General features: G+C 47.1%; 1 protein-coding gene and 1 pseudogene across 1 annotated transcript in view; one reads left to right on the forward strand and one right to left on the reverse strand.

Moving 5' to 3' along the window:
* MERTK (MER proto-oncogene, tyrosine kinase) overlaps positions 1–18247 on the reverse strand; it is a 122654-nt gene extending 104407 nt beyond the window's left edge. Inside the window, exon 1 of the mRNA XM_055122673.1 lies at positions 18081–18247. Within this exon, the coding sequence (XP_054978648.1) occupies positions 18081–18141 (61 nt within the window). The 5' untranslated portion in view covers positions 18142–18247. The remainder of the gene's footprint in view (positions 1–18080) is intronic.
* On the forward strand, positions 6506–6882 carry LOC101547416 (40S ribosomal protein S25-like; annotated as a pseudogene).
* Positions 18248–19158: the final 911 nt, after the last annotated feature.

Genomic DNA, 19158 nt, shown 5'->3' on the forward strand with positions numbered 1-19158 from the left:
AGGGCGTTTGCCTTGCATGCGGCCGACCTGAGTTCGATTCCCAGAATCCCATATGGTCCCCTGAGCACCACCAGGAGTAATTCCTGAGTGCAGAGCCAGGAGTAGCCCCTGTGCATCGCCAGGTGTGACCCAAAAAGAAAAAAAGAAAAAAATCAGGTCATTGAGGTGCATTAACGGCCATAATTCAGAGATTCACAAATTAATCTCAGAAGAGAGTAGCATGCCACAGAGATGCCTCTGGACCCCAAATACTTATAAAATTTTAGAATTCCAGGAGCATGTGGCCACTTTCATGGCAACATGACATCTACCATTCATAACAAGCAAAACAAAATAAATTATTTAGCATCTGCCTATAGGGAAAGCTTGGATGGTTGTGGGAAAATCCAAAATAATGGTGTTGGGAAGATGTAATGGTGGTGCGATTGGTGTTGAAATGTTGAATGTAAACAATTACTGTGAACAACTTTGTTCGATCGGGCACCAGTAACGTCTCTGATTGAGAGACTTATTCTTACTGGTTTTGGCATATCCAATATGCACGGGTAGTTTGCCAGGCTCTGCTGTGCGGGCTCAATACTCTCAGTAGCTTGCCGGGCTCTCCGAGAGGGGCGGAGGAATCGAACTCAGGCCAGCCACGTGAAAGGCGAATGCCCAACTGCTGTGAACAACTTTATGAAAGTAAAATTTAAAAATTAAAAAAAAAAAAGTAATGCGGAGCTCATGCCTGCTTCAGTCAGCTTAATCAGTGGCTAAATAAATAGCAGTACTCCTACATTTAAAAAAAATTGACAAAGAAAAAAAAGAACACATAAATTCCTTGTATTAGGAAATATGACTATAGACATAGACATTGTGAGTATGATAAAGTACTCTATGATAAAGCAAGTTGCGGGGTCTGCTGCTGCAACACTTGTGAGAGTTCAGTGGCCCAGAGTTGCCTGCTTTCATGTAGGGTTGCTAGAATACTTATAGAACATCTGAAAGTGAGGTAAGGACATGGGTGTGATTGGTCATTTACATAGGTAAACATTTGGCAGAGGAAATTCTCTTGGGGAGATTAACTCAGAAGACACACTGTCTCCCAGGGACATCTACATTGCTTTCATCTTGCCCTCTAGCTGTGTAAGTTATCAATTCTTGCAGTTGTTTGAATAAACACAGGAAGAGACAAAGATCCCAACACTTAGTTTTCTGCGCTGAGAGCAAGGCTTTTAACACTTGATTCTCTGGGCTCTAAGAGCAAGTAAGGCTTTTACCGGAAATCCCAGACTAAGTCCTCACAAATCCCAGACTAAGTCCTCAGACAAGTTCAGCTTGTCCTTTCCCATGAGTGTCCTGTCTCTTAGGTTGTAACAGCTTGCATCAAGACCACGCATTTATGCCTTCTAGAATGTCCCATTTCAATGCCGGGTAGCTTTGCCTCTCGCCCTGGATCCATGGTCCATCCCAGTCCCACAGAGGAACCGCCCTTTTTGGGTGTTAGGAAGCCTGAGTCAAGTAATTATGACCAAGTAATTATGCCCAGGAGCAGGTATACTTCAGAGTCAATCAACTCCCAAATATTAGGAGCATAGCATTAACGGTCTTTCTGTGTTTAACCAAAGAACACTGCTCTATAGTAAAATATAAAAAGGCTATAGGGGAAATAGGAAAGCAGGTACAAATATACAGCACTTCAAATACAAAGCAGTACAAATACAAAGTTCAGAATTACCAGAAAGTTTTGGCTTATAAGTAATCAAGACTGACTTGGGGAACTGTGACAATGAGAGGTAAAACACAAGGGAATAAAATAAGGATAAACTTTAACCATATTAGGGATGCCAGTAAGAGCATGGTAAATCTTTCTGGAAGAAGAAAGGGGCAATTCACTAAGTGCCTAAAGCACTTAGGGTTAGTATCCAACACAAAGGAAAGGCTGAAGATAGACTTTAACCAAATTAGGGATGTTAGCATGTTAGCAAGGGCATGGTAAGCTTCTCTGGGAAGAGGAAAGGGACAATTCACCAGTGAAAGCCTAAAACACTTAGGGTTGATTGATATCCAATAGACATCAAAAAATAATAAAGACTATGAACAACTCTGCACACAAATTTGACAACATAAAAGAACAATTTACTCAAAATAAACAAACTTCCACAATTTCCCAGTATGGATAATTAATAAACATAGACCTTAAAATATTAAGGAAATTGGGGGCTGAAGCAATAGTATAGTGAACAGGGCATTAGCCTTGCCCGTGACTGACCCAGGTTCAATCCCTTGCATCCCATATGATTTCCTGAGCACCGCCAGGAGTAATTCCTGATGTCAAATCAGGAGTAATCCATGAGCACTGCTTTAAAGAACTCTTATCACTATCATATCACTGTCATCCCATTGCTCATCGATTTGTTCGAGCAGGCACCAGTAACATCTCTCATTGAGAGACTTATTGTTACTTTTTTTGGCATATCCAATACACACGGGTAGCTTGCCAGGCTCTGCTGTGCGGGCTCGATACTCTCGGTAGCTTGCCGGGCTCTCCGAGAGGGGCGGAGGAATCAAACTTGGGTCGGCTGCGTGAAAGGCGAACGCCCAGCAGCTGTGCTATCGCTCCAGCCCTCCTATAAGAACTCTTGTAATATTAAAAAACCAATTTTGGATCAATCACACCTTATAGTGTTTGGGGGTCACTCCCTGGTAATGCTCAGGGGACTATACAGTGGTTGGGATAGAATCCGGGGCTTCAGCATGCTAATCTGGCAATCCAGAGCTCTAAACTATATCCCGGGCTCTAAAAAACCAATTCTGTAGTATTAGCTTACATAGTTTCATTGGAAAATTATGCCGAATCTTAAACAAGAATTGAACTGTGGAAAAACTGGAGTGTAAAGTATGATTACAAGAGCCCTAGATTCAATTCCTGACACCACATAGTCCCCTGAGCACAATTAGATGTGACCTAGAAAGAAAAAAAAAAGAATTAACATCAATCCCACATAATATTCTCCAGAAACTGGAAGAGGAAAACCCATTTTAAAATGTATTTTATAATATGAGTGGTGTTTTGATACCTAAACCAGGTAAACTCAGAAGAAAGAAAACTGCCAATCCACATCCTTAATGAATATAGATTCAAAAATGTTCTTAACAAATTATTGGAAAATAGAATCAAACAATATCTAAGTAGAATTTTATGAATTGAAAGTTGATTTAGTATGAAAATCAATCAATACCATTTTCAACATCAACAGGCTAAAGAAGATCACATATTCATATCAACTACTTAGCAAAAAACCATCACTCAACACTCACTCAGGATATGTTCCAACTCTAACAAAAATAGAAATAGAGAGGAACTTATTCAACTTGACAAAGAATATCTACCAAAAAAAAAAAAGCTAGCATTATGGTAAAAAACTGAATCCTTTATAGCGAAAAACTGAAAGTATTTCCCTCATCACTGTATAAAGCACAATTTCCTCACTCTTCAAAAACATAGAGCTAAAAATAAACTAACTAAGGCAATAAAGCAAGAAAAAAGATACATGTAGCATTAGATACAAAAGGCCCAATGTGAAGGAAGAAAAAGGTCACTATTAGCAAATAGGTTAGTCTACATAGAAAATCCCACGGATTAGCAAAAAAATTCCTTAGAACTAATAAGAGTTTTATCAAGTTTTTCAAGATTTAAGAGGAGCATAAAAATTATTTTACTGGGGGCTGGAGCGATAGCACAACGGGTAGGGCATTTGCCTTGCAGTCAGCTGACCCCGGTTCAATTCCCAGCACCCCACATGGTCCCCTGAGCACCGCCAGGAGTAATTCCTGAGTGCAGAGCCAGAAGTAACCCCTGTGCATTGCCGGGTGTGACCCAAAAAGCAAAAAATAAAAAACAAACAAAAATTATTTTACTAAAGAACATAGACATCAAGTGTAAAAGATAAAGTGCTGGGGCCAGAGAGATTCTACAGAGGTTAAGGCTCTTGCCTTGTGTGTGGCTGACTCTGGTTCAACCAATCCCCGGCCCTGTACCACAGAGTCCACTGAAGACTACCAAGAGTGACCTCTAAGCAAAGAGCCAGGAGTAAGCCCTGAGTACTACAGGTATGGCCCCAAAGTATCTAATATATGTATACATATATGCTACACTTTTTACCATCACTAAAATAATTAAGCATTTAGATGCAAATCTAATAAATTCCATACATAAAATACATCGGTTTTGCATAGAAAGATCACACTCATCTGTGGAATATAAAATAACAGAGTGGGAGACTAACACCCAAGGGTAGTAGAGATAAGGACCAGGAGGTCTGCCCCACAGCTTGGAAACTGGCTTCACATGCTGGGGGAAAAGGCAGCTCAGGTAGAGAAGGGAAGTAGAGGATGTCGGGAGGACCCATTTAGGTTGGAAGATTCGAACTGAAGTTAGACTATAGACCGAACATGAAGGCCACTCAATACCTCTATTGCAAACTACAACACCCAAAAGGAGAGAGAACAAAAGGGAATGCCCTATCGCAGAGACAGGGTAGGGGGGGTGGGATGGGGGTGGTGAGAGGGATACTGGGATCACTGGTGGAGGTGAATGGGCACTGGTGGAGGGATGGGTAAACGATCACTGTATGAGTGAAATGCAAACACAAAAGTTCATAAGTTTGTAATCGTATATCACAGTGATTCTCTAATAAAAAAAAATACATCGTTACTGGTGCCTGCTCGAACAAATCGATGAGCAACGGGATGACAGTGACAGTGACAGTGACATCGGTTTAAATAAATTTTTTTTAAATGTCTGTAATGGGGCTGGAGAGATAGGATAGCAGGTAGGGCGCTTGTCTCACATGCAGTCAAACCAGGTTCAATTCCAGGCACCCCATATGGTCCCTCAAGCACCACCAGGAGTGATTCCTGTGTACAAAACCAGGAATTAGGCCTGAGTCCCACCAGGTGTGGCTCAAAACAAAACAAAATCAAAAGTATGTAACAAACCCTTATAAGCAGAATATTCCTATTTGGTATGACTTAGTTTGGGAACACTGATATTACAAATTCATATGGGAAAGAAATTTGAGAATTCCTAACATAAGAAATAACCTACTGGTGCTGGAGCAATAGTACCAGTGGAAAGGGCGTTTGCCTTGTATCCAGCTGACCCAGATTCAATCCCCAGCATCCCAGATGGTCCCCTGAGCACTGCCAGGAGTAATTCCTGAGTGCAAAGCCAGGAGCAATCCCTGTGCATCACCAGGTGTGACCCAAAAAGCCAAAAGGAAAAAAAAAAGAAAAGAAAAAGAAATAACCTACCAAATCATACAAAATTGGAACATTCTATTTATCAGGGAAACAGATTGAGGTTCTAACATGTATATCTGTCAAACCCTGGCATTTGAAATCTGTGCATTTTATCATGGCAAGTTTAATTTCTATGAAGAAAAGATTGAAAAGAAGAATGTTCATGGAAATATCACTAGTAACAGAAAACTTTTGAAAAACTTGGTACATTAAAGAGGGAACTGGGGTCCGAGCAATAGTACAGCGAGTACGAGTAGGGCGTTTGCATTGCATGCGACTGACCTGGGTTCGATTTCCAGCATCCCATATGATCCCCCAAGCAATGCCAGAAGTAATTTCTGAGTGCGGAGCCAGGAGCAAGTCCTGTGTATCGCTGGATGTAATAATACAAACATGCCTGAGAGTTAAGCACCAATGTGGAGTAGAGGTTTTCTCTGGGTCTGAGGTGAGAGGATGAGAGTAGAGAGTAGAGCAATAAGAACATCAACAATATTGCTAATGTCTGATTTCTTTTCTTTCCTATTGTTGTGGGACCACAACCCGGGGGCCCAGGTCACCTTGTGTGGTGCTCAGGGACCAGCAGGGTCACACTCAATGGTGATTACAGGGCCAAGGGAAACCAGGGATCAAATACACCCTTTGATATGTAAGGCACGTGCTCTAGTATTGAGTTGCACTTCCATCGCACTGAGTTCTTTTTTTGTTTGTTTGTTTGCTTGTTTGTTTGGGGGCCATATCCTGTGATGTTCATGGGTCACTCCTGGCTCTGCATTCAGGATTGACTCCATTCAGGATTGACTCCTGGTGGTCACAGGACCCTATGGGATGCCAAGGATTGAACCCAGGTCAGCTGAGTTGAAGACAAGCACCTTACCATCTCTCAGCCTCTACTCGCACACTGAGTTCTTAAGTTGAGTAGTGAGTACAGAGGAGATTTTTATTGTTGACATCATTTGTGTCCTATATACCTTTTTTTTTATATATATATGTATATAGGAGGCCCCCCTCCCCACCAAGTGAAGCTCGTGCTCAGCCTGGCAATGCAGTGCTTCTTAGAGCTGGTGGTATTCAGAGTTTCGGGACAATGTGATCAAACTTAGGGACATGCTAGGAATGTTCTCTACCACTTCAGCTGCCCCCTCTCTTTAAATGTTTTAAAATAAAGACTTTTTTTTTCTGATATCAATGCAGTTGCGGTGGTGACTGCCCTCTGAACTTTCTGATGCCTCACAAAGATGACAAGAAACAGAAAGATGTTGGAAAGGTGGCCAAGAAAGACAAAGACACAGCAAACAAATCTGGGGGCAAGGTGAAAAAGAAGAAGTGGTCCAAAGGCAAAGTTAGGGACAAGCTCAATAACCCCATTTTGTCTGGCAAAGTCACCTGCGACAAGCTCTGCAACGAAGCCCCCAATTATAAGTTTATAACCTGTGGTGTTGTGTCTGAGAGGCTGAAGATTTGGGGGTCCTTGGTTAGAGCAGCCCTTCAGGAGCTCCTTAGTAAAGACTTATTAAACTGGTTTCAAAGCACAGAGTTCAAGTAATGTACACCGGAAATGCCAAAGATGGGGATACCGCAGATGCAGGAAAAGATGCATGAGCAGGTCCCAACAGTTCATTTTGAAAAACAAAAAATTTATTACCTCAAATTTTAAGAAATAAAATGAAAATGAGAACTGATTAAGTAGAATGTAGGGAAGTGGGGAGAAGTTCAAAGGGTGGAGACCAAGCTCGGCATGCAGGGGCCATGGGTCCAGTCCCCAGCACTGCACAGCCACCTGATTGCCCCTCGGAGAGGTCCCCGAGCACTGAGCCAGAAGTTGCCCCCAAACAGTGCCGGGTGTGGCCCCAATCTCTGATCCTCTCAAAAGAAAGAGCAGATGAAAGAGAACAATTATAAAGGCAAAAAAGAAAACTGTAGGCCTTTTATTTACTAACTGCTCACCTGTTAAGAGTGATGGACTCAGGGGCGGGAGTGATAGTGCAGCGGGTAGGGTGTTTGCCTTGCATGTAACCGACCCGGGTTCGATTCCCAGCATCCCATATGGTCTCCCGAGAACTGCCAGGAGTAATTCCTGAGTTCGGAGGCAGGAGTAACCCCTGTGCAGTGCCAGGTGTGACCCAAAAAGCCAAAAAAAAAAAAAAAAAGAGTGATGGACTCTCTGAAGTGGCATAAAAGAGAAAACTTCCCTGACTTTCTGCGTGTCCTAAAAGTCACAGGCCTTGGCTTGAAGCACTACCCAACCCCACGGTTCACAGCCTAGTCTGAGATGTGCCAGTTTCCTGGAGAAACAAAGCTAATTTCTTCCTTTCGGTGGCAAGTTCTGACTCATACTCCCTGGCAAGAGGTTTATGGAGTGGGGTTGGAAGCAGCCCAATTTTCAAAAAGATAGCACAGGGGTGAAGGCACTTGCCTTGCATGCAGCCAACCCAGGTTAGAACCCCAGCACTGCATAGCTTCCCCCCGAGTCCAGGCAGCAGGGGTCCCTGAGCACAGAAATAGGAGTCAGCCCTGACTACCTCCATGTATGGTCCCCAAATCAAACAAAAAATACAAAGCTGCCCAACCATCTTGAAGAACCAGGGGAGTTCTTCAACCGCAGAATCAGGGGAGTGTAACCAGAGATGTGTGCTGAAGGGCCTGAACACAAAAACCAGGGCGGAATCCAGTGACTTGGGTGGAGCCTGGGCTTCTGTCCTGAAAAACTTTCCAGCTTTTTTTCTCCCTGTCTGATTGGTTTCCAAACTTCACTACTGACAGTTTCTATTAGAAAAACTTCCATAAGGCACCAGAGAAATAGAACAGCGGAGACCAGGGCACATGTCTTGCATGTGACCAACCTACATTCTATTCCTGATCTACCACATATGGTCCCACACTCTGCCAGGAGTGATCCCTGAGCACCAAGCCAGGAGCAAGTCCTGAGCACCACCGGGTGTGGCCCAAAACAAAACAAAAAGATCTCCAAACATTCCAGATAGAAGTTACATTGCAATATTGAATACACATACTTTTTTCTTTTGATTTTTGAGCAACACCCACTGATGCTCAGGATTATTCCTGGCTCTGCACTCAGAAGTGACTCCTGGCAATGCTCAGGGGATCATATGGGACACTGGAGATTGAACCTGGGTCGGCTGTGTACAAGGCAAGCACCCTCCCCACTACACTGTGACTCTAGCCCCTGATAAACACAGATTTTTGAAAAATGACACTATCTCCTGGGGCCCTGGGGATTTTCCTATGTATCCTGTCTCCACCCTTTCCCATTTAAAAAACTGAATTTAATTACCCACAGCTGCCCCAGGCCCGGGCCCATGTTCCCTGATGACTGAACAGGAAGGGGGTCATCAATTGTTCGGGCAGGCCAATATTCTTTGAAAAACACACTGCTGGGGCCGGAGCGATAGCGCAGCGGGTAGGGCGTTTGCCTTGCACGTGGCCGACCCGGGTTTGATCCCCGGCATCCCATATGGTCTCCCAGGCACCGCCAGGAGTGATTCCTGAGTGCTGAGCCAGGAGTGGCCCCTGAGCATCACTGAGTGTGACCCAAAAAAGGGAAAAAAAAAGAAAAACACACTGCTGAGTGTCCAAATTATCACTGGCCTGAGTTGGAGCCGGAGGAAGATCCCCTGGGAACATGGGCAACAAAGGGGATGTCCCTCCTCTCCACCAGCAAGAACCCAATGGATGTGACCCGATTTTAAGAACTGTCTTAGCCTCTGGCCCATTTCTGGGCTGATGCCTGAGGTCTCCCAGAGTCAGAATAAATGCCAGGAGAGAGAAGCCACTCTTGCTCAGGTGTCAGAATCCCCCATTTAGAATACCCTTTCAGCCCAGATGGGGCCCCAGGATCCCCTTCCTGCCCTGCCTGGACGTGGTGAAAAGTCGTGGTCAGTGGTTGGAGCAATAGCACAGCGGGTAGGGCGTTTGCCTTGCACACGGCTGACCCGGGTTCAATTCCCAGCATCCCATATGGTCCACCAGGAGTAATTCCTGAGTGCAGAGCCAGGAGTAACCCCAGTGCATTGCCGGGTGCAACCCAAAAAGAAAAAAAAAAAGTCGAGGTCAGTCCCACATCCCAGGAGATCCCAGGGGTCCCTGCCTGTTCTTATTAAAACCGGGATGAGCGTCTTCGCCTTGGGACGCCACGGCATAGGCTGTCTGCTTCGGTTTGGGCTGGTTTGCTGGGCGCATGCTTTGGAAATAAACTGAGCCTCTTTTTTTTACTTGGCTCCCAAATGTCCAAAGAACGCTGTTTTCATCCACAAATCTTCAAATCATGTGCCAGAATTGTAAAAAAAGAGGCTGAAAGGCTGGTTTCCTTTCTTGTGGGTACACGCGGCCTGAGCAGGAGGGGCAGCAACGGGAAAACCAGCCTCCCAAACACTCCATGAATATTTATCCCCTCCCTGGGCATTCACCAAGGGGTTCCCAGAACCACTTTCAGCAACTCCATGTTCTAATACTCTCCAGGAAGACAGCCTGTTCCTATTTGTCAAAAGGAGCATTTTCAAAATATGGTAATGAGGACATTTACTCTTAGCTTTAATCAGACCTAAATCTGAAAGCAGCAAAAAAAAAAAAAAAAAAAAAAGAAAAACCAAAAAAACAAAACAAAACACTATCCTTTCTCCAAAATAAACAAGGCTTTCCTTTGTGCATCTAATGAGAGGCGGGACCCAGCTGAGATGTTTACAGTTGCTGAAGGCAAAGGTAAGAGGACTCCTTCCTTCTCGCCACATTACAGGCACAGCAAGAATCAGCTGAGCTTCTGCCTGACTGACCTGGAGCAAAACTGAGACCTGCTGAGGATGGGCCACCTTCCTGGTGCAGTGAGGGCCTCGGACCAACCCCAGGATGGTCAGATGTTGCCTGGGTCTTGGCTGGCCCAGCAGCCCTGCTCTCTCCAGCATTCACTCAGTTCCAGCGCACAACTGGCTGGCACAGAACGGACGCACTGTGACTATGAAAACAAATAGGTCTTCCCCAAGGACAAATCTCAAATACTCCTTGCCTTTCATATCAAACTTATTGTCCTTCCCACACATATATATGTATATATATGTCTGTATATATAGCATATATATATATACATACATATATATATTTAGGACTGGAGCGATAGCACAGGGTGTTTGCCTTGCAAGCAGCTGACCCGAGTTCGATTTCTCCGATCCTCTTGGAGAGCCCAGCAAGCTACAGAGAGTATCCTGCCTGCATGGCAGAGCCTGGCAAGCTCCCCATGGCATATTCGATATGTCAAAAACAGTAACAAGTCTCACAATGGAGACGTTACTGGTGCCCACTCGAGCAAATCGATGAGCAATGGGATGACATCTACAAATGGTCCAGCATAGAGTTTCTGATACTAATCCCAACACCAGTGTCCACTTCCCTCCACCAGTGACCTCAGATCCCCTCCCACCCCCCAGCCTGCCTCCTTGACAGGCACATTTTTCTGTCTGATGATTGTGGTTTGAGTCCCGTGCATACAGGACTGATAACACTGTGGTTTAGATATAAACAGACACCTCACCTCCATGCCACGGAGGTGCTCACAGCCCCTGACCCCTGACCCTGGTATAAAGCTAAAGTCAGCTCTTGCTAACAACGCATCAGCACGCGAGCCCTTCTCTGCACCTTCCACCGCCTCTTTCACATCCAAGACTCATGGATAGTGCATTTCACTGTGAAGTAAAAGAGGTTGTGACAAAAAGGGGAAAAGGACGAAATAGAACATTCTAGAAGTGAACTTAGATTTCTTAGTGAAAATCTCCCTTTCTTCCTTTAAGTCTTTGTAAACATGGAGCTGAGGAGGTGCCTTGGACATGGTGGCCTAAAGCATTCCCTGTGGGTGTGTCCAGCTTTAGCTCCCATAGCCCAGAGGCCCAGACGGTGGAGGGGGAGCTGACTACCAAGACAGGAGGGTTACCCCCCACACAGGTGCTGCTGCAGGCCCATCTCTAAGGTCTCACAGAACTTGGCTGATTTTGAGCCCTCCCCATGGGTAAGAATCTTCCACATGAGGGATGGGGCATGTGGCCCAACATATATGCCTGTGTGAGGCCTGGGATTCGAGCACAGCACCGCAAGGAAAAACAAGTAAATAAACAAATGAACAAGTAAATGAATCTTCCATTTGTGTGTTGCAATCACAGTGCATGCTGAAAGCATGGGCATTAGCGCAGTTGTAAAACTAAGTTATCACAATTAAAACATGATAAAACAAAACCAGGATCTTCTGTGGGGGCCAGAAGGGAACAAGTGTCTCTGGGTGGGACCTTCTCAGCATCTCTGCTCTCCAGGAGGGGCTTGTAGACCCCAGAGGAGCGCCGGGCTCCTGCCAAGCCACAAGCTCAGCATTTTAGCAGCCACACAGCAGGGCATGGATGAAAAAGGGGTGAAGGGAAAGAAGAGGTGAGGGCCAAGTCAGGGCCGGGCTCACATCTGCCACCAAGCCAAAGTATGAGGAAGTTAATATGTGCCCAGGATTTCATGACCACTGTATTTCCTACACTATATGTACTACCCTGTACATACATGCATCTCTATTTCTCTCTCTCTGTATCTCTCACCCCGCTTACACACACACACACACACACACACACACACACACCTGCCAAGTTAATCTATGAAAGAGTCCTCTCTTCTGACACACTTACACACAGACACGCGATAAAGTTAATCTAAAAAACAAAACATCCTTTGCTCTCCACACATCCACACACACCAAAGTTAATCTAAGAAACAAAATAGTCTTTTCTCTCCACACACAGACACACAGCAAGGTTCATCTGAGAAACAAAGCTTGGTTTTCTCTCCACTGCACTCAAAGGGTTTCATTTGGAAAACCTCATTTGCCAGCTTGGCGAAAAGGAAAAGCAGGATTTGTGCGCTCACACACACACACACACACACACACACACACGCACGCACGCACGCACGCACACACACATGCACACATAAAACTACACCTACTCTGGCGTAGGATCTGTGGGAAAAGACAGCAGGAACCGCCTGGGTTTTCATACCTTCCTGAGAGGCACGTGACAGGAAGCCGCTCCCACCGAAGGGTCAGCCTGGATTCAGCCCAGACTATGGGCATGGGGGAGGGACAGTGGCTGCGGGACAAGCACTGGGTTAGCCACTTGATCCTAGTGTAACAGAGTCCTGAGGAGCCGCAGCACAGACTCAGCTGTGTGGGACAGAGCAAAACTCTGTAACAAGGAGAGTGGGCCACGCTGCCCGCCTCGAGTTTCAACTGCAACTAAGGCCACATTCCAATGAGAAAATAGAACTATTCTCCCCAACATCTTTTGCCCATGAGAAGGTTTCTCCACAACTGGGGCAGAGAGAATAGAGGGGAACCAGTGGTCTTGTGTCAAATCTTTCTGGCACTAACCACACATGTGGTTTTGGCTCATTTCTGCCTGCCAATGTTCTATGAATAAGGAAGAGTCCCAGTGTAGTAGACGGGAAACTGAGGTCCTAAGACTGCTCAGAGGATTGATTTTCAAATGAGTGTCACATAAGAGGAAAACAATTATAGCGGCATGTACCTTAAAAGTCACTGCCAAGGTCACCCATAGGGATAGGAGGCCCATCTTAGGGACTCCCCATGAGTCCAGGTCCATGTTAACAGTCTCATCCCAGACTCTGAAACACTCACGAAAGACCTGCCTTCTTTCACTGTTTTTTAATGATTGAACTGCTGAAATGTCCACCAACTCTGAATCGGGAGCCTTGGGTACTGATTAAACATGTAACAAAAGGTCAAGTCAAGGCACTCAGGGCCCCAAGGTCCTGGGCAGGCACCACCTACTCCCGCCAGCAAGAAGAGGCTCTGTTGTTTGCTTTTAACTTGTTTGGGGGCCACACCTAGCAGTGCTCAGGGCTAATTGCTCAGGGCTTATTCCTGGCTCTGAGCTCAGGAACCACTCCTGGTTGTTCTCAGACCATCTGTGGTGCCAGGGATCAAATCTGAGACAGCCACATGCAAGGCAAGTGCCTTCCCCCTATACTATCACTCTAGCCTCCCACTGTTCATTTTTGTTTTCTCTTTGCGTCACACCCAGCGATGCTCAGGGGTTACTACTCCTGGCTTTACACTCAGGAGTTACTCCTGGTGGTGCTTGGGAAACCCTATGGGATGCTGGGGACCGAACCCGGGTCAGCCGCATGCAAGGCAAATGCCCTACCTGCTGTGCTATCTCTCCGGCACCCCACTGTTCATTTTTAAACATGAAAAATAAAATCAGCTTTGGACTTTTTTTTTCTAGTTGGAATTGTTAAAAGAATATACACCATGCTACTGTCATATTGGAGACTGCATACTCCAAAAAACTCTTCTTTTAATATCCTGCCCTTTCTTATTTTGTGAATTTCTAATATTTTGTTTATTTATTTATTTATTTTTGGATCTGGAGCCACACCTGGCTTACTCCTGGCCCTGTGCTCATTCCTGGAGACATTCAAGGGCTCCTTCACCCTGCTGGGGATTGAACGGAGGTGGACGGGCTATTGAATGATGAGTACTATCAGGAAATTAAATTTCATAGAGGGCATGTATATAAGGGGTTGGGGGTGCAAGGCACCGAGGCCTCTCCATGAGAAACTCTGAGCTGAAGCCCAGAAAGGTCAATAGGAGCCAGGAAGTAGTTTGAAACACAGTCACATTCACCTTCACAATCGCCTTCCCTCTCTCATCTCTTGCATGGAGATCAGCAGTCGCACGTGTCCGTGCCTTTGCAATAGGGTGGGGGGAGGCGGGAGGGAGGAAGTGGGCAGAACACCTCAACATAAAGCCCTGGTTCTGTTGTTCTACCTGGCAGCAGGTGCCCAGCTAATGCGCCTTTATGGATTTGACTGACTCATAATCATCTCTGAGCAGCCACTCACTGATCCAGCCAACTCTGAGAATTACCTAGAAATGATTTCTAAGATTTGGAGTGAAAGACATAATTGCTATGCCTTTGAAAATTAATTGTGTCCTGCTCAATACTTTATAGATCAGAATAGATAATAGAGTGGGTAGCATACTTTGCCTCGTGTGCAGTCAACCCATGTCTGATCCTGGCACTATATAGTGTTCCCAGAGCACCACCAAGAGTGCTCTCTGAGCACAGAATCAGGAGGAAGCCCTGAGCCCCCCAGGTCTGGCTTCAAGACAAAAATATATAATAAATATTTATTTTCAAAATGATGCTTTGCTTACTTCCAAAAAAGCATTCGAGGACATTGCTATATGCAACTGGACATAGGCTGCAGAGCTAGCACAGAAAAGGCATTTGCCTTGCATGGAGCTGACCCAGTTCAATCCTTAGCATCTCATACGGTCGGTCCCTGAGCACAGCCAGGAGTGATCCTGACAGCCAGATGTGGCTCCCAAGCACAAAACAAACACACAAACAAATGAAAAACAAGCAACTGGACAAAATGTTTTCTAATAGATTGTAATTCAGGGCACGTGTCTATCTGGGACAGAAACACAAACATAGAAATTCAAAAGCCCCATTTGTTCTAAAGGCAGCATTTAGCTGCACAACTTTATCATGGACAAAGTTTTTTACTTTTTATCCACTTGATAGTTCTTTGTCCTCACTTCTGACCCACTGGAGAGCTACTCTTCGCCTGGTGTTGCTGCTCATTGGCACCTCCATCAGAGGCTGAGCAGAAGGGAAGGACTGGAAAGGTTTGAAATGCTCAAGGTTCAGCAGTTTCAGTTCTCTGTGTGTCCTTGTGCAATGAATGGTGTGTGAGGGAAATTCCTGGTTCAAGTGGTGCATAAATTTTAATCATCTATCTACTCTTGTACAGTGTAGCATCTACACACACATTCTACCCAGCCTGAATCTCCTGGCTGGTAAGCAAATTATTTGGACTCACAATATGCAATAGGAAAATCTTTCCCTCCCCTTTGTTTTTTTGGCCACACTTGGCAGTGCTCAGGGCTTACTACTGCTTCTGCATGCAGGGGTCACTTCTAGAGGTGTTCAGGGGACCATGCGGGGTGCCAGGGGATCAAACCCAGGTCAGCCGATTACAAGGCAAGTACTCTACCTGCTGGACTACTGCTTTGGCCCCTGCAACAGGAAAATCTTTTTAAAAACTAGATAAAGGGATGGAGAGATAATGTAGCAGATATGGCACCTGCCTTGCATGAGGATGCCGTGTTCAATCCTTGACATCCCATATAATCCCCCTGAGTGCCACCCTGAGTAGTTCCTGCATGCAGAGCCAGGAGTAATCCCTGAGCACTGTAGGGCATACCCCCAATCAAAAATAATAACAATAATAACACAATAATAAATTTTTAAATAAAAAACTAAATCAAGAATCATATTTTCATTTTTAATCTCATCCAATTGCTGTCCTTTCTTCTACTCTAATTCTGCCAGCATGAAGCCTTATGCTATAAGGTATTTTCACAGGGCAAGATGTAAAATTGTCTGGCATCTCAGGGAGAAAGAGAGAGAGAGAGAGAGAGAGAGAGAGGCAGAGAGACAGAGACAGAGACAGACAGAGACAGACAAAAAGATAGGGAGAGGGAGAGAAAGGCAGGCAGAGAGACAGACAGACAGCACACACACACACACACACACACACAGAATACGCACAACATGTTGAGTTCAAGCTGCATGTAGGTTGGAGTCCAGCCCCAAAGGGTCCTGCTGAGCACTGCTGGAAGTGACCCCCTTGAATACAGAGGACAGGATTGGACAATGAGCACCTCCAGCTCTATCCCAGTGCCCCCAAAACAGCCCCTCCCCCACCAAAAGCAAAAGGCAAAAAAGAAGAAAAATTAGAGAAACATTTCTGCTGGCTGGATTTAAATGAATTTTTCATTACTATCTAATCAAAGCAGAGTTACAGACTGTTAAAAAACGACATCTCTGAAAATTTAGACAGATAGAGAGTTCAAGTAGTAGAGCGCATGACTCACATGCGCAAGGCCCCGAGTTCAATCCCTGGTACCGCAAGGGCCCCCCAACACCACTGGAGATGTCCCAGGCGCACCCTGACACCTGAGAGCAGAGACTGAGGCTGAACTCTGCTGAGAGGATTCTTGGCACCCCAAGTGTTTCTGAGGATGGTCTCTATAAAAAAAAAAAAAGACTAGAAAAAAATGTTTAGAAAAAAATCAATTAAAAAAATTCTTTCCCCAAAGTTACTGTTTTAACTACTTTCTCCATACTTTTAATCATATCCACTGCCTGTTTTTCAAGACTACTTATGGTCAGTGCTTACCAGTGGCAAAATATAACAGATTTGCGGCAGACTATCAAAGCTAATCTGGCCAAACTCCTAAGGAATGTTGAGGGTTTGCTGTGGGGAGGGGCTGGGGAACAGAATTGTTGTAGTTCTTTGGTGTTTTGACTTTTGATGTTTGTTTCAAACTCCTATGTCATTCCTAATTATAACTTCCTTAAGCAATTTATTATGCAAAAATACAGTGCACCGCATAAGAATTTTTTTGACCAATTTAATTTTCAAAGCAAAACCTCAGATCGAGGGATGTGGCTCGTGGTATTAGCATTTTTGAGGCCGTAGGTTTGATCCCGGGCATTGCAAAAAGAAAATCTCAGGACTGAAGATAAAGGACCAAGCTTACGGCTCTTGCCTTGCATCTTGCATGCTATGCTGTTATGATCCCCAGCATCATCTAGAGTGACCCCTGAATCCAGAGTTAGGAGTAGCCCAAACGATCTCCCCCCAACGGGATAGCCAAAAGTTAAAAATTTTTAGCAAATTGCTTAAATACAAGTTGAACTTTGCAGGTACTTAAAAAAAAAAACTATAAATAGGTGGAAATTAGTCATATTCCTAGTCAAAGGAGTCAGAATCCACACTGCAGAATGAAAATAGCTTTTCTTCAGGAAAACCGCGTAGAATGTGTTTATTCTGTATACCTTCTTCTCCTTCTTTCCTTTCAACAGCGCCTGTTGAAATTTCTTACGGCTCCCTCAAGAATTGCATCAGCGATCAAACCTCTGCTCCTTTAATCACTTACCCTCCAAACAAGCTCTGGAGCACATGGGCCTGCATTCCTTCCCGTGCTCAGAGCCCTCCACTGCCTTACACGGCAAAGCCTGCTACGACCCTCGTGACAATCGACACTCCTGAACGCTGTCCGAGCCCACTAGCCTCAGTCAGAGGGCTGAGCTGAGCACGTTCTTGCACCCCGGGGACCCCCCACCGTCTCAGGATGTTCTTGCAGAGGAGCGCTAATGCGGCCCGTAAGGTCCCAGCAGGAGCAGCCGCACCTCCCTCCCTCCCAGCCCGGCGGACTCCGGCCCCGGCTGATCTCTGCACTCCGGACTGCGCCCCCAAGTCCCACCGCCCGCTCGGCTCCCGCGCTAGCCTCTCCCCGAGGCTGGGGGTGAGCTGCGGGGCGAGGGTTTGGGGGAGCGTGTCCCAGAAACTCGCGCCAGAGCCACGCCACCCAAGTTGCAGGGGAAAGTTTTCGGCGCGTAGCCTGCGACCAACGTCCCTCTCGTCCCTCTCGACAGAAAACTCTGGGTCTTGCGGCGCTGCCAGCGAGTTCTATCTCCCCCTGCGTGCGCGGTAAAGGGGGCCTCTAGGTGCCCACCCACCCACTCGGTCTCCCAGAGGAAGGAACAGGTACCCACCACGAAACCTGGCGCCCCGTGCGTGGGTCGCCGGATGCCCCCTGCGCACCCCGTGGCGGCGCGCGGGCAATGGGGAAGGGGCGTGCGCGCCCCAATAGACGCGCTTGGGGCCGTGAACCCCCAGCCCCCCGCGCCCAGACCCGGGCCCCAGCGCGCCGCGCTCACCTCCAGTCCAAATCGCGGAGAACAGGACCCAAAGCGCCAGTGGCAGCGGAGTTCGCCCCATGGCGGAGCTGCGAGTCTGTAACTTCTTTCCTATGGACAGACAAACTGTCGCCCCGAAATTGCCAGCTCGCGGGTCTAGCGCGCCAGCGAGGCAGCTCAGGGTCGGCTGCGGCGGGAGCCCCAGCGCCGCGGGAGGGGACGGAGGCTCCGCGGCTGGTGGGGGCTTGTCGGGGGCGGGGTCCCAGAGTTGAGCCAATCGGAATGAGGAGGAGGCAGGCAGGAGCCCGTGAGAGGCGGGGCCAAGCGGAAGGCGGAGGCGCCGCCGGGGCAAGGGGCGTCCAGAAGGGGCGTGGCTTATCCCAAAGAGCCAATAGCATTGCGGAGAGGGCGGGCCAGAGGCAGGGAGAGGCGGAGCATAGCGGGGGCGGAGGCGCGCGGCTGGAAGGGGCAAGTCAGGTCGGGGCCCCTACCTAGTGAGAGTGGGGAGGGGGCGGGCTGGAGGCCTGCAGAAGCCGGCTCCGCCCGGAAGAACAGCAATCGGAGCACCCCCTAAGGGGCGGGTCGCGAGCTGGGACGGGATGACCCCGGTCGCGAAGAAGTCTGTCCCTGCGCGGCGGGGAGCTGAAAAGCAGCAACAGGCCGCGGTGCCCGGAGAAGGGGCAGACCCAGGCTCCGACTTCGGGGCAGGTCGCAGCCCACCTAGAGGCAGAGGAAGGCGGGGCGGGCTCCCAGACGCAGTCGCCAGACCGGGAGTGGGACAGGTGGGCGGGGGTGGGTCCCGGGACACCGTGGCGGGGCTCCTCCCAATTCCGCCGCGGGTGACGTGCGCCCCTGCCCGGCGTCCTGGAGCAAAGCTTCGTGAAGACCTTTCTGCAGGGTACGCATGAGGAGGAAGCCTGGAGAGAGCGGGGGTGGGGGGTGCCGGGAGAGGGAAAGCGACGCAGAAGCGGCCCCGCAGCGACAGCGTGTGGACGGGCTGAGGGAGGCAGCCAAGGAGAAAGTCGCACAAGACACGCAACGACAATGGCATGCATTTCCCAACGTGCACTCCTAAAAGAAACTTTAGAGAGCATGTGTC

The sequence above is a fragment of the Sorex araneus genome, chromosome X (genome assembly GCF_027595985.1).
Source record: "Sorex araneus isolate mSorAra2 chromosome X, mSorAra2.pri, whole genome shotgun sequence".
Lineage (NCBI taxonomy): Eukaryota > Metazoa > Chordata > Mammalia > Eulipotyphla > Soricidae > Sorex > Sorex araneus.